This window comes from Gymnoscopelus microlampas, assembly GCF_963454915.1.
Source record: "Gymnoscopelus microlampas genome assembly, chromosome: 4".
Lineage (NCBI taxonomy): Eukaryota > Metazoa > Chordata > Actinopteri > Myctophiformes > Myctophidae > Gymnoscopelus > Gymnoscopelus microlampas.
In genome coordinates, this window is record NC_139941.1 from 32,390,367 (window position 1) to 32,404,069 (window position 13,703).

General features: G+C 42.9%; 2 protein-coding genes across 3 annotated transcripts; one reads left to right on the top strand and one right to left on the bottom strand.

Moving 5' to 3' along the window:
- Nucleotides 1–20: 20 nt before the first annotated feature.
- Nucleotides 21–9,400, top strand: vcp (valosin containing protein). 2 transcript variants are annotated; one of them, XM_084054002.1, is made up of 17 exons: nucleotides 21–205; nucleotides 1,689–1,791; nucleotides 2,100–2,272; nucleotides 2,360–2,502; nucleotides 2,608–2,738; nucleotides 2,828–2,959; nucleotides 3,079–3,181; nucleotides 4,080–4,213; nucleotides 4,306–4,441; nucleotides 6,266–6,378; nucleotides 6,600–6,764; nucleotides 6,847–6,969; nucleotides 7,064–7,276; nucleotides 7,372–7,680; nucleotides 8,210–8,365; nucleotides 8,480–8,634; nucleotides 8,857–9,400. In XM_084054002.1, the coding sequence occupies exons 3-17, from the start codon at nucleotides 2,106–2,108 to the stop codon at nucleotides 8,966–8,968; spliced, it is 2,292 nt and encodes a 763-aa protein (XP_083910128.1). In that variant the 5' UTR covers nucleotides 21–205; nucleotides 1,689–1,791; nucleotides 2,100–2,105; the 3' UTR covers nucleotides 8,969–9,400. The 2 variants fall into 2 exon arrangements, with proteins under 2 accessions (XP_083910128.1, XP_083910127.1); XM_084054001.1 differs by having other exon boundaries at nucleotides 21–193; nucleotides 1,680–1,791.
- A 342-nt stretch (nucleotides 9,401–9,742) lies between these two features.
- On the bottom strand, nucleotides 9,743–12,192 carry akr1a1a (aldo-keto reductase family 1, member A1a (aldehyde reductase)). Its single transcript, XM_084055121.1, has 8 exons — nucleotides 12,098–12,192; nucleotides 11,866–11,985; nucleotides 11,615–11,766; nucleotides 11,152–11,347; nucleotides 11,015–11,064; nucleotides 10,722–10,871; nucleotides 10,458–10,617; nucleotides 9,743–9,840 (listed from the first exon to the last, which is right to left on the bottom strand). The coding sequence occupies exons 1-8, from the start codon at nucleotides 12,176–12,178 to the stop codon at nucleotides 9,775–9,777; spliced, it is 975 nt and encodes a 324-aa protein (XP_083911247.1). The 5' UTR covers nucleotides 12,179–12,192; the 3' UTR covers nucleotides 9,743–9,774.
- Between the last annotated feature and the right edge of the window lie 1,511 nt (nucleotides 12,193–13,703).

A 13,703-nucleotide genomic window follows, 5' to 3' on the forward strand; every position in this document is an offset into this window, starting at 1 on the left:
GATAGCCAATCAGACCGTAGAACTGTCCCAGGCCGTCGGTACAACTATAAAGAAATGCGAGGAAACTGCTCTTCATTCCAGGCAAATTAGAGACAGAAACACGGACTGATAACTCTTCGCCAACAACATTTAGCTAGATTTTCTTTATTTATACATATTAATCCAGGTGGACGACCATGGCCTCGGGAGGGGAGTAAGTATAACCGTGTTGTAAATGTAAACGTCATGCGATGCCCTCAGCTCGGCTAATGCGTTGTTTGGTATAAAGTTAGCCTGTTAGCTCGTTGTGTGACTGTGATGAACTGTTAGCTAATTAGGTCAGTTAGCCTCAGCCTCCGCATTTAAGTGCCAGCGTTTTACGACGCATTGGCGTTACTTGTCCACCGTCGACAACAATGATGACCGCGGCAGTACGGTGTCACTTTGGGGGGAATGGTGCGACAACAAAATGCCGTGGTGGTCCTTCCACAAAGCGCAGTCAACGCTGCTGCTGCGCTAACAGGCTAGCGTTAGGCTAGCGTTAGCCTAGCGGCCACCAGTGTTGCCAGGTTTTGTGAGAGAAATAAGCAACTAGGTCTATGAAAACAAGCGTTAAAGAAACGACTTTAAGACTACGGCGATTTAAAAATAGCAGATCTTCAAGCTCTGTTGTGGGTCTGCTATGTTGTAAAATAAGAAAAATATCTATTGTATGGGGGTCCCACTCCTTGGCACAATATTTTCAGATGGGGGTCCGATGAATATTTTATGGGGAATAAATATTCATCTGTGGGTCCTTGACATGAAAATGTTTAAGAATCACTTGTTTAAACATTAGGAAACAAGCTCAAATAAGAAACTGTACATAAGAAACGATCCCAAAAACGTACTAAATAATATTTATAAGCTACTACAGAAAAACAAGCCAAAAGTCGCTTATAATAAGCGGACATGGCAACACTGGCCACTAGTCTTGATCAAGGCCAAAGCCATCTCCACAGCACCGGCATGTTGTTGGCCTGCCCAATTATAATTTCACCTCTAAAATACTAATTAACCTTTAAATAAAATAATCATCCCTGTCTGTCTTGTTGACGCTAGAATGGAAGGTCGGCTTTTGTGTTCATGCTAGCTTTAGATGGCAAGCTGTCAAAAGCCATTCAGCATCAATGCACCACCAGCCTAGCATGCTAACTTAGCTGCTAGCTTGTATTCATTTCATCTGATAAACATTTAAAAAAGGCTCTTATTTCGATATAAGTAAAAGGCGTAGTCTCTTAACACTTATTTCAGGTGATTGGATTGTACAGCTTAGTTGGCAGTGATGTATGTGTTGTCTGTAGTGCTTTTTCAAAGGGGGAAAATAAAGTTTTTTTTTAATCCTTTTGCTGTGTCATCTGGGCTCTCGGCTAGCCGAGAGAGGCTAACGCTAGCCAGATAAACAACACGAAACAGAAACCATGAAACGTAATCAAAGTAACCCGGGGTTTCTAGAATTGTCCTGCTATTTTAATAATGACAGTGAAATTGTTCGACAGAAATGTGAAATCTGATGGGAGTTTTATTTTTCACGCTTTAGCTGTTGCGCATGAAGGACCCTGGTTTTCTGTTACTGGTACTGTGTTTTGACAACCATTAAAGCCTGTAGGACTCGCGTGGAAATTATTCTAATCAGTTATCACATATCTGTTTTTTCACAGCACCAAAAGTGATGATCTTTCCACTGCCATTCTGAAACAGAAGAGCAGGCCCAACAGACTGATAGTCGATGAATCTATCAATGAGGACAATAGTGTGGTCTCCCTCTCTCAGGTAGCATTTCTAAATTTGTATCACACACTGACATATTCAAAATGACTTATCAAATGTGATCATAAACTGGCTTATATATAGATTTAACCTTTTCTGATTTCTGTGAAGCTTGTGTCAAGCTCATTCTAACTGTCTTTATTAATAGATTGTGCTTCTTATTGTTATTTCTTACTTTTGTATTGCTGTATCTGACCGTACTTTCCTTACTCTGCATCTGTAACTTTGTAACTAACTGCTGTGCTGCCTCGGGGCGACTGAATTTCCTCTGAGGGATTAATCAAGTAAAGTTTGTTTGAACTTGCATTCAGACCAAGATGGACGAGCTGCAGCTCTTCCGTGGGGACACAGTGCTGATGAAGGGAAAGAAAAGGAGGGAGACCGTGTGCATTGTTCTGTCTGACGACACCTGTTCTGATGAAAAGGTCCGCATGAACAGGGTTGTCCGCAACAATCTGAGGGTCCGTCTGGGGGACGTCATAAGGTGGGGATACTCAAGCGTCTGTAACTTTAGATAACTTAAGTTAAACTAGATAATGTCATTAACTATACCCCCCCCCCCCCCCTCCAGCATTCAACCATGTCCTGATGTGAAATATGGAAAAAGGATCCATGTGCTCCCAATAGATGACACAGTAGAAGGGATTACTGGAAACCTGTTTGAGGTCTACCTCAAGCCTTACTTCCTAGAGGCGTACAGACCCATTCGCAAAGGCAAGTATCAGATCAACCTGGTTAGAAATGAAAAGTGCAACTGTATGTGCTACCAGATGAGGGAGTGAACCTAATATTTTTTATCCTTTCCCTGTGCCTCTGAAGGTGACATCTTCCTGGTCAGGGGAGGAATGCGTGCTGTGGAGTTCAAGGTGGTAGAGACTGATCCCTCCCCCTACTGCATTGTTGCCCCTGACACAGTCATCCACTGTGAGGGGGAACCCATTAGGAGAGAGGTGAGTAGCAGACAACTCGCACCGTGGGTGTTATGACTTTGTCAAGATAACACATTGAAAATGGGATCTGATCTTTTTTGTGTGTGCAGGACGAGGAGGAGTCCCTGAATGAGGTTGGCTATGACGACATTGGAGGAGTGAGGAAGCAGCTAGCTCAGATCAAAGAGATGGTGGAGCTGCCTCTTAGACACCCTGCACTGTTCAAGGCAATTGGAGTCAAGGTGAGGTGCAATTAACAAGTGATCTTCACCTTTTGTTTAGCTCACACACATGTGCTGTACCATGTTCCTAAATTCATTTATATTGATGGATAATGTTGTTTTAAATTCTCCCTCTCCAGCCACCACGTGGTATCCTGCTGTATGGACCCCCTGGAACAGGAAAGACCCTGATTGCTAGAGCTGTGGCAAATGAAACTGGAGCCTTCTTCTTCCTTATCAATGGTGTGAACTAGTTGAGCAATAACATGCCTTGCATTGTCATTATATTTAATGGCAAATCCCAGTACTCCTTCTTTGAAAAGACTACCAGCACTCACTTTAATCCAATTAGGATCTTGTTTTTTTTTATTGAAGTCTTTATCCCTCAGCAGCACCCCTGGTGGAGACCTTTCTAGTTTAAAAAAAACAAAAACATATTGCCACATGAAAACCATAGACCTATCCCAATTAAACAGTTTTAAAGAAAGTAGTCCCGACTGCCTTCACAAACGAGGTGGTTGCTATACAGTGTTTGTTAAGAATTGTATTCTAATTCACCAGTATCACACTTCTGCCTGTTGTCCTTTGCCGTTTATGACTGACACATAACAGACCGGCAGGTGGACTTTCCCATGGAGACATTGCTCTATCCACTCCTCCATAGTTATGCCTACAGAGGTCAAAGTTCACCTTAAAATGTGTTGTGTATTTCACCTTGACTTAGTTAGCAGCCTAAAGTTTTCCTTAGCCACAGAGTTGTTAGAAGAACATACTAGAATGTTAGACTTAATAGCCATGGTATATGGTTATTATAACCTATCCATCAGATTGTGTGAATTGACCAACCTGTTTATAAAATTGTTGGCTTTGACCCAGAGCCTTTTTTACTATCATGTGCAGCCTCCCGGCTGTTAAAACCAGCTTGCCAAGCTGGTCAATGAATGATAATCCCAAAGATGAGTCATAATAAAATCAGCTATCAAATAGTTCCAGGATCAGTGTTCATCTCCCTTTTGTTGGCATACTTATTGCATGCTGTCTGTCCCCCAAAACAACGTAGCCTTAGCTTTCCTTGTACTTAAGTATTTGAAATGACACACGGGATACGTTGCTGAACTAAAAGTTTGTTCCTCTGTTCCAGGCCCTGAGATCATGAGTAAGCTGGCTGGAGAAAGTGAGAGTAACTTGAGAAAGGCCTTTGAGGAAGCGGAGAAGAATGCCCCTGCCATCATCTTCATTGATGAGCTTGATGCCATCGCCCCCAAGAGAGAGAAGGTTAGGGGAGGGAAACTAAAAGGCTACTTTAATAGCGGTACATTACTTGTTTTCTCTATCTAGTGAACTGTTGTGCTTGTCTGTCTGTGTAGACTCATGGAGAGGTGGAGAGGCGTATTGTGTCTCAGCTACTCACCCTGATGGACGGTCTGAAGCAGAGAGCTCATGTCATCGTCATGGCTGCCACCAACAGACCCAACAGCATTGATCCAGCTCTTAGGAGATTCGGTAAATACACATTTCTCTATGCTTACCACGGATCCCCAGGAAGAAAGTTGATAAAGGTGCTAAATGCCTTTTTGGAGGGAGTCAGTGGAGTTGTGATTGGTGTCCATAGCAAATCCAGTATTTGGCTTACAACCACTCTTGCCGGTAACGATAAACACAGGTTTTAGCAGGAGCAGTTTGCCTGAGCACCAGAGGTTGGCAATTGGAATATGGGGTTTCACTGAATAAAACATGTATGACTTTGACCAACCTTAGGAGAGATACAACCTACCACCACCCATTTGTGATAGTAAGGGAGAAACAAGTGCTCCCTCCTGTGTTCACTCACACGCTGACTGCAAAAAAGCAAAAATTGACAATCAACAATAATTAAGCCTACTTGAACATGTTTGCTATGAATGTGAGGCTAGTTCCAGATTAGTTTTACTTGTTAATCAAGTAGTAATGATAGTTTGAACCAGCTTGATGCAGTTTTTAGATTACTTTAATATACCACAGGTAAACGAAATCAACGTTAATCTTCTGCTCTAAGCTATCACCAGTAGAAATATTGTTTGTCAGATCTAACAGTATGGCTGATAATAGTTATAAATTAGATGGCGGAAGAGATGAGGAGGGATAAGGAAGGCGGCTTGGGAGAGACAGATGAAGCAGAAGGTGCATGAAGGGCAGCTAATTCAAGATCTACAGAAATAAGAGGGGAAATGTTAATGGATTCAGAACTCAAGTGATGGAGATTCAGATATTCTGCAAATACAGCCAAGAAAAAGACAGAAAAAAGCAGTGAGAATGGAGAGATGAGGAAAGAAGCAGTTCAATCCCACCCGGTTGAAAAATATACATGTCTATCTCAAATCAACACATGTGTTTATATACTGCATATTATGTCATACTCAAGAAAAAGTATTTAAAAGTTCCAAAATGTTACTAATGCACTAAAATTGATAGTGTCCACACTACTGCCTAGTGTCAGACAATAATTTTGTCACACTTTCATTGGTGAACAAAGGGTTTTAATCCATTATTACATACTTTGAAATCGAAAATGAAACCACCTAATGATGTCAAGAGCATGTGTATTTGGCATCAGTTTCTCGGCTCATTTTATGGGAATCGAAACTTAAATGTTCCTGGCGAGCAGATCCATAGATAAACAAAGGAAAACCTTAGGTTGCACCAGAGCAATAGTTCAAACAAATTAATTCATTGTTCATTTGTATTCATTGTATTTTTGTTTTTGTGGCATTCCTAAGCCAATATTTTGATGACCGTATGTGTATCCGGTAGGAGACACAAATAATCTACTTTGTCTCCCCTACTGGATACATTAGCCGGTAGGAGACGGGAATCAAATTATTGGCTTAGGAATGCCACAAAAACAAAAATAAATCCATGGATTCAAGGCTTCATGGGGTGTGCAATTGATAGAAAATAAGTAATTTTTTGGGTGAACTCCTCCTTTAATGTGGACGAGAAGCATATATTTTTTAAAGTAGAGAAGCATCAGCTTTATTGGGATCAAACATCAAACAGACCATGTGGTTGTTTTGACTGAAGGGACGCATTTATGGAAGACCCGTCTTGTGGGTGTGTTTTTGGATGCATGTGGAGGCAGTAGTACAGTAAAAAAAAAAAGAGACTGTACGCGTGTGCTGTAGCACCAAGGAATTGTTTACACCCCTAGCTAATTTCATAATCTCATTATGATATTTTTTGCAATAAAGTAGCCACAATTTGCATGTTCTAATTCGAGCCAAGGAAAGACCCTTTGGTCAGACACACTGGCATTTGTACCACACTAATAGATTGTTCTCCCCCTTCCAGGGCGTTTCGATAGGGAGGTGGACATTGGCATTCCTGATGCAACAGGCAGACTGGAGATCCTCCAGATTCACACCAAGAACATGAAGCTGGCTGATGATGTTGACCTTGAACAGGTCTGTACATGCATGTCCCTCGGGAACCTGCTGTTAAGGGAATGGCTGCAGTGCTGAACGATATTTTGAGGACATTTGGGTGACCTTGTTCTATCAATGGTTGTGATATGAATATGCAGAGGAATTGCCGATTTTAAAGTACTTGTAGACATAATCAAGAATTTTCTGAGCGGAGTGACTTAATCTACAATGTGTTTTCATCAATTTCTTTGTATATCTAGGTGGCCAATGAGACCCATGGACATGTGGGTGCAGATCTGGCTGCTCTCTGCTCTGAGGCAGCTCTGCAGGCTATCAGAAAGAAGATGGACCTGATTGACCTGGAGGATGAGACCATTGACGCTGAAGTCATGAACTCCCTGGCTGTCACTATGGATGACTTCAAGGTGAGAACAGTAAAGAGGCATGAAGTTCCACGTGACCTGTAGTGTTGAGCTCTCCCTAACATGGTTCATCCCATTATTCCAGTGGGCCCTAAGTCAGAGCAACCCATCAGCATTGAGGGAGACGGTGGTTGAAGTTCCCAACATCAGCTGGGAAGACATCGGAGGTTTAGACGATGTCAAGAGGGAGCTGCAGGAGCTGGTGCAGGTATGCCAATCCGCAGATATTATGTGACCGAAACGGGCACAACACAATCTGTGGCTTTTATGTGATCAATCAAAATGTCTCCTCTCGTTCTCAGTATCCAGTGGAACACCCAGACAAGTTCCTGAAGTTTGGCATGACTCCATCAAAGGGTGTGCTGTTCTATGGGCCCCCTGGTTGTGGTAAGACACTGCTGGCCAAGGCCATTGCTAATGAATGCCAGGCTAACTTCATCTCCATCAAAGGACCTGAGCTGCTCACTATGTGGTTTGGTGAGTCAGAGGCCAACGTCAGAGAGATCTTTGACAAGGTGAGATGTTACTGCTGCAATACTCAGAATTTTGATATGGGTGTATGAGGTGAAGCTCTTCAAGTTAACATTTTTGTTTTCATGCATGTACCCAGGCTCGCCAAGCGGCCCCTTGTGTCCTGTTTTTCGATGAGCTGGACTCAATAGCCAAGGCCCGCGGTGGCAACGTGGGAGATGGTGGTGGAGCCGCTGACCGTGTCATCAACCAGATCCTGACTGAGATGGACGGCATGTCCAGCAAGAAGAACGTCTTCATCATTGGAGCCACCAACAGACCGGACATCATCGATCCTGCCATCCTGAGACCTGGTCGTCTGGACCAGCTAATCTACATCCCCCTGCCTGACGAGAAGAGCAGGATCAATATCCTCAAGGCCAACCTTCGCAAGAGCCCCATCAGCAAGGTGATTACTGCTGCAATGGAAAATATTAAATAACCCACACATAATGACAAACAAACCGGGCAGAAATGTCCACCTGAAATCTCATAATTCCCCACCACCCTCTTTAGTTCAAGAGTCAATACTTAATTACCATTTCAATGAGACATTCCAGTTTGGAATTTGATTCGGTGAGTGCTCGGGAGAATATATATGTATATGTATATATCCACACACAAGCATAAAAATCCTCCAAAGTGAATGAAACACAACTGACTGCCTCAGAATATGTCCTTTTACATAATTTAGTAATCGGAAAGGACAAAAAATGCATTGAGGCTGTTTGAGGCGGGGTCCCATATTATTTTTAAACGCATCCTGAGAATGCAGGTGTTGTAAATATTAGATGCTTGCAAGATCCTGACCAATGTTTTTTTTCTTATGCTGTCTTTACCACTAGCTCCTTCCTGTCATCGGCTGAGCAGTTTCCACGCAACACTTAAATGGAGAATGTGAAGAAAATTAATTATTAATCATTTCTTGTATCTTACAGGATGTTGATCTCGACTTCCTGGCCAAGATGACCAACGGCTTCTCTGGAGCTGATCTCACAGAGATCTGCCAGCGGGCATGTAAGCTGGCCATCAGAGAGAGCATTGAGAATGAGATCCGCAGAGAAAGGGAGAGGCAGACCAACCCATCAGCTATGGTCAGTGTTGTACTGTCTCTCTTTCATTCACATTTCCATCTTCATCCCCCTTTGCTGTTCTGCCATTTGAAAGTTGATCTCAAAGGGCATCTCTCCCCTAATGTCTTTTTGTAGGAAGTAGAGGAAGACGACCCAGTGCCTGAGATCAGGAAGGACCACTTTGAGGAGGCCATGCGCTTCGCTCGTCGCTCTGTCAGTGACAATGACATCCGTAAATACGAAATGTTCGCACAGACGCTGCAGCAGAGCCGTGGTTTCGGCTGCTTCAGGTACATTTGACTATTTTTGCATTTTGTGGACATGCGGTTTATTGAATGAATCAGATTTTCAAAAACAGTGAAAATTGCAGATCTACAAGCTTTTGTTTTAAGTAAAATAAGTCTTAAGTGGTTAATCAGACTCACTGATTTAATCAAATATTTTTGTGTTGATATAAAAAATGGTCACATTGTAACATGTCTACTACTCTCTCCCACCGTCTCTCCTGACAGGTTTCCCTCAAGTACAGGTGCAGGGGGCACCGGTCCTGGCAGCCAGGGGTCAGGAGGCACTGGCACTGGCCCTGTTTTCAATGAAGATAACGATGATGACCTTTACGGATAAGCATATACTGCCCCTCAGTGGCCAGTCCTGGGATCACACCTGTACAAAATCTCACCAGATTCCACATTTTTAGGACTTTGTGCTTCTTTCATGTGTTCCTTTTTTGTATAATTTCCCTCGGGTGGAGAAAGCATGTAGCCGCTTGGTTTGCTCTGGCTTAGATGTTGGTTGGGGACAAGGTTAGGATTTGGAAATTGAAAGAGATTGTTTGCCGTTGGCGGGGGAGGGGTGTTAAATGGCCTCATTCTCAGTATATCACAACTCTACATTGAATGGCTTTAGTGATGGGGTTCTCTGCTAGACTATATGAAAGAAGAAAAAACATATTGCTAATGACTTCCTCTTTTTTTTTTATGAACAGTAGCATATAATGTATTAAGAGTTTGTCAAGGTTATGTTGTTGAAAATAAATCTCTCAAAATGGAAATGTTACTGATGTCGGCTTGTTTTTTTTTTTCACTGACAAGATTGAACTTGATTGGTTATTTTATTGAATACTTCAACAGTTCGCAAATAGTACAGTGGTATGATTTATACAATAAGGGCTTGTTTTCATTGGTCTTGTGTATTCAATTCATCAAGCATTCTGTGATCAGACGTATGTAGGTAATGGGGTTATTCTGTAACTGACCACTCTTGACATTGGAAGAAATTGTTGTGCAGCATGAAATTTTAATTTTCTGTTTCATCTTCCATTAGATATTTTAGTAACATAAGTGTCAATGTAAAACTGCTGACCAAAATCATGTTGCATGTGGAACAAGAAAAATGTGAAAACTTTTTTTTTTTTGTGCATCTATGCTCCATCAGTAAGCATCATGGAAGGGGAAGTGGGGGTGTCCTGCATCTCTCCAGACTTTCTTGCCATTACTCTGTGAAAAGATGATGAAAGTTAGTTCTGCGGAGACAAGGAACATATAGTATCTTGGTTATTAAGTGTGAGACTAGTTGTGCCTTTACCCAGCATACTGGAATTAAACAGATTTAGTTGAAACGTATTGCTGAGGTCCTTTTCAAACATGACTATCCAGGAAAAATAATTATAAGTCCTCTGTACTCGGTCAGTTTAATGATTTAGACTAGGGTGACGGTTCTATTTGCCTTTCTCAGACTACAGTATTATTACAGAGCTTGAGATATAGTATTTTGCTTAAAGGCAGGTCATACATAATCAATCTTGTGGTATACTGTATGTACGTGTAGCTGTTTTAACCCATTGAGACCTGGAACGTGTCACTCTGTGTCACTTTAGATTTCTTTGGCTATTCAAAAGTAGCAGATATACAAGCTCATAGCGTGCCGAGTGCCGCGCTATGAGCTTGTAGATTTGCTATTTTTTTTAAATCTTGAACTTCTTTTTTTATTTCATTCAAAAAATTGAATTTTTAAGAATCGCCTCAGGTCTTAATGGGTTAAGGCAGGACATTTAAGTTCTTACCAGTGGTAACAGATCCTGGTATAATTTAAGGTGTTTGAATGAATTGGTCACCTCTACTGCGGGAACAATGAAGCGTTCGTTCCGGTTGATAGAGTCAATCTGCTTCATGTCATCCTCTGACAGGGAGAAGTCAAACACCTGCAGGTTTTGCTGGATTCGGGCAGGTGTTACACTCTTAGGGATGCACACCACACCCCTCTGGACATGCCACCTACCACACAACAGGTTCACACTAATCACAATAGTAATTGTCGACTTGGGAAGCAGCCATAAACACCAACCAGTAGCTCTGGCTGAGGAGATAGTTGGAGTTACCTGAGTATAATCTGAGCAGGGGTCTTGTGGTATCTCTGAGCGAGAGCCCCCAGTCGTGGGTCATCCAGCAGGCGTGGCTCATTAGGGGAGGCCCAGGGTCGGTCTCCGCTGCCGAGAGGACTGTAGGCCGTCGCACAAACCCCCACCGACCTGGACAGAGGTATAAACTGTAATGCACATTTTTAACAAATAGTGTGAAAGGAATTTTAGGTTGCAATAATAACACAAAAGAGAGCAGAGGCGGTCTGTAACATAATACAAAATAATACACAAGCAAACATATGCTTACTGACCGACAATGAGACAGCAGGTCTGCTTGGGATAAATATGGATGGCATTCGACCTACGGCGAAGACAAAAAGATGTTTAGAGTTTCTTAATGGTTTATTCATGATAATAAAATACATTTCCCAAATATCTTGTTCAATACCTGGTTGACCACAGGCTTGTGTTTGGCCATGCTGATGATATCACCAGTCTGCCTCGCATTGAAATTGGACAAGCCTATGGCCTTGACCAGACCATTGTCCACTAGCCTCTCCATAGCAATCCAAGTGTCTCGGTAGTGTATGTCATCATAACACACACTCCCATCCTCCCTTCGAGGCATCAGCTCTTTCCCCCGCCTTAAAATATGAACATAAACAAAAACATCTCAAGGCATTGTAACAGCAGCATAATCTAAAGCCTATTCACGCTGGGCCACGCAAGGAGCCATGTTAACCACTTAAGCCATATAATTTGCTGCATTACAATAGTGGGGGGCTTTATGTAAAAAGTTAACATTTGCCCAAAATAGGGACACCAGGGACTTTCTTAAACTATATGTTTAAGAAATATAGAAGGGAAACAGGTGCAAGAAGGCGTACAGAGTCAGTATCTGTGATGCTCACTGGAAAGCCATGGGCCAGTGCATGAGGTAGAGGTCCAGGTAAGAGAGACCCAGGTGGTCCAGGCTTGTCCTACAGGCCTCCTCCACGTCCTCTGGGTCATGCTTGGTATTCCACAGTTTGGAGGTCACGAACACCTCCTCACGACGTAGAGCCTGGGGTCATAAAAGGAACATGGACTGTTTTAATACAAGTACTGCTCTGATTGATATGGTGGTTTCTGGTAAGGTGAGGTAGATAGAATCCCATCTCACCTTCTGTGGGCCTACTCTGAGAGTCAGAGCCTCTCCCACCTCCTGCTCATTGCCGTACGCAGCAGCACAGTCAATGTGTCTGTACCCACAATCTAGAGCCGCCAGCACGGCCTGTTTCACCTGAACAAACATGAAGAGACCAAGCATAATAATTTGCACCAGAAACAATAATCATATTGAATTATGAGATGATATTATTGGTAAGACTAGATGAGTATTTATATATATCAACCTGTCCAGGAGCACTCTTCCATGTGCCTAGCCCAATTATGGGCATCTTCTGGCCTGATGTCAGAGTCACGAATGAAGTCATTATTCTGGAACTAATGACCTAGGCGAGGAGAGAGGGTGGGGTGAGGTCGGGGTGCGATTGCAGGGTGACATGTACCACTCTTGAATGAATGATTAAGTGTTAAAATAGTGCATAGACTGACCAGTTGAATATTCTTCCTATGTACTTTCGTCCAGTGACAGGCTGGTCACCATGACTAAGTGCTAACGTTACTGATTATCACTCATATCCCAATTCATTAACTCCACTTCAACAGAAGTCTGTGTATGTGCAGTATGTGCACGATTTCAGCTGACTCTGTGTGTGTGTGTGTGTGTGTGTGTGTGTGTGTGTGTGTGTGTGTGTGTGTGTGTGTGTGTGTGTGTGTGTGTGTGTGTGTGTGTGTGTGTGTGTGTGTGTGTGTGTGTGTGTGTGTGTGTGTGTGTGTGTGTGTGTGTGTGTGTGTGTGTGTGTTGTTTCCTCTGGTGATCCAGCCTAGGACTGGTTGTTGAAGGGTTTTGACAACTTGGGATGCCCAAAGACGAGGCAGAAAGGCTGGCAAAGTTTTGTGCTGTCTCTGCTGCCATATATGGCGGAGCCTCATATCATGAGGACATATCCATGAGTTTGTGAATGTAACCTTTACTGCACCAAATATCCCTGTATGCTTTCCCTGTGTGTGGACATAAATACATTGCTAAACTGTGTGTGTGTGTGTGTGTGTGTGTGTGTGTGTGTGTGTGTGTGTGTGTGTGTGTGTGTGTGTGTGTGTGTGTGTGTGTGTGTGTGTGTGTGTGTGTGTGTGTGTGTGTGTGTGTGTGTGTGTGTGTGTGTGTGTGTGTGTGTTGCATTTATTTGTCAACAAATCAGTCATATTACTATACTTTATAATATTATAACCTGCTATCATTACAGTTTTTCTCAGTTGTTTGGTACATTTCTGAAATGATCCTCACCAAGGTTGTTATACTAAAGTTGAATACACAAACTCTCTGTGAACTCTGGCTTATGTCTGTAAATAGCTGATGCAGCTTTATGGCGTTAGCCCCCATTCGTCACAGTGTGGTGCTACTGAAGCACAACACTGATCCCTTTTATGTGTATCATATGATACACTGTCATTCAGAAGGTTCAAAGGAGAGGAGGAGGAGGCCTACAGAAGAGAGGCCAACAACCTGACACAGTGGTACCAGGAGAACAACCTCTCTATCAATGTCGAAAAGACCAAGGAGCTGATTGTGGACTACAGGAAGAGATGAGAGAGGCTGGACCTCATTACCATCAATGGGTCTGCTGTCGAGAGACAATAGCTTCAAGATCCTCAGTGCTCACATCACCGAGGACCTATCCTGGGATGGGCACACGGCATTAGTGGATGTGAGCTTCCCTCCATCCAGGATATACACACTGAATGGTGTGGCACTACAGGCTTTAGTGACAGTACTATCAAAGACCCCAACCATGGACTGTTGAGCTGCTACTGTCTGGCAAGAGGCACCGCAGCATCAAAGCCCAGAACAGCAGGCTCCTGGACAGCTTTTTTATTTTTCAACCATAGAAACACTGG

What these genes read in the sequence shown, in the direction of transcription:
- vcp (XM_084054001.1), top strand. An exon ending in CTTCTTCTTCCTTATCAATG is followed by an intron (nt 3,182 to 4,079) that starts GTGTGAACTAGT and finishes CCTCTGTTCCAG; the next exon opens with GCCCTGAGATCATGAGTAAG. An exon ending in TCCAGCTCTTAGGAGATTCG is followed by an intron (nt 4,442 to 6,265) that starts GTAAATACACAT and finishes TCCCCCTTCCAG; the next exon opens with GGCGTTTCGATAGGGAGGTG.
- akr1a1a (XM_084055121.1), bottom strand. Translation starts at nt 12,178, where the DNA reads ATGACTTCATTCGTGACTCTGACATCAGGCCAGAAGATGCCCATAATT. An exon ending in GGAAGAGTGCTCCTGGACAG is followed by an intron (nt 11,986 to 12,097) that starts GTTGATATATAT and finishes ATGTTTGTTCAG; the next exon opens with GTGAAACAGGCCGTGCTGGC. An exon ending in CCTGCTCAGATTATACTCAG is followed by an intron (nt 10,618 to 10,721) that starts GTAACTCCAACT and finishes GTTGTGTGGTAG; the next exon opens with GTGGCATGTCCAGAGGGGTG.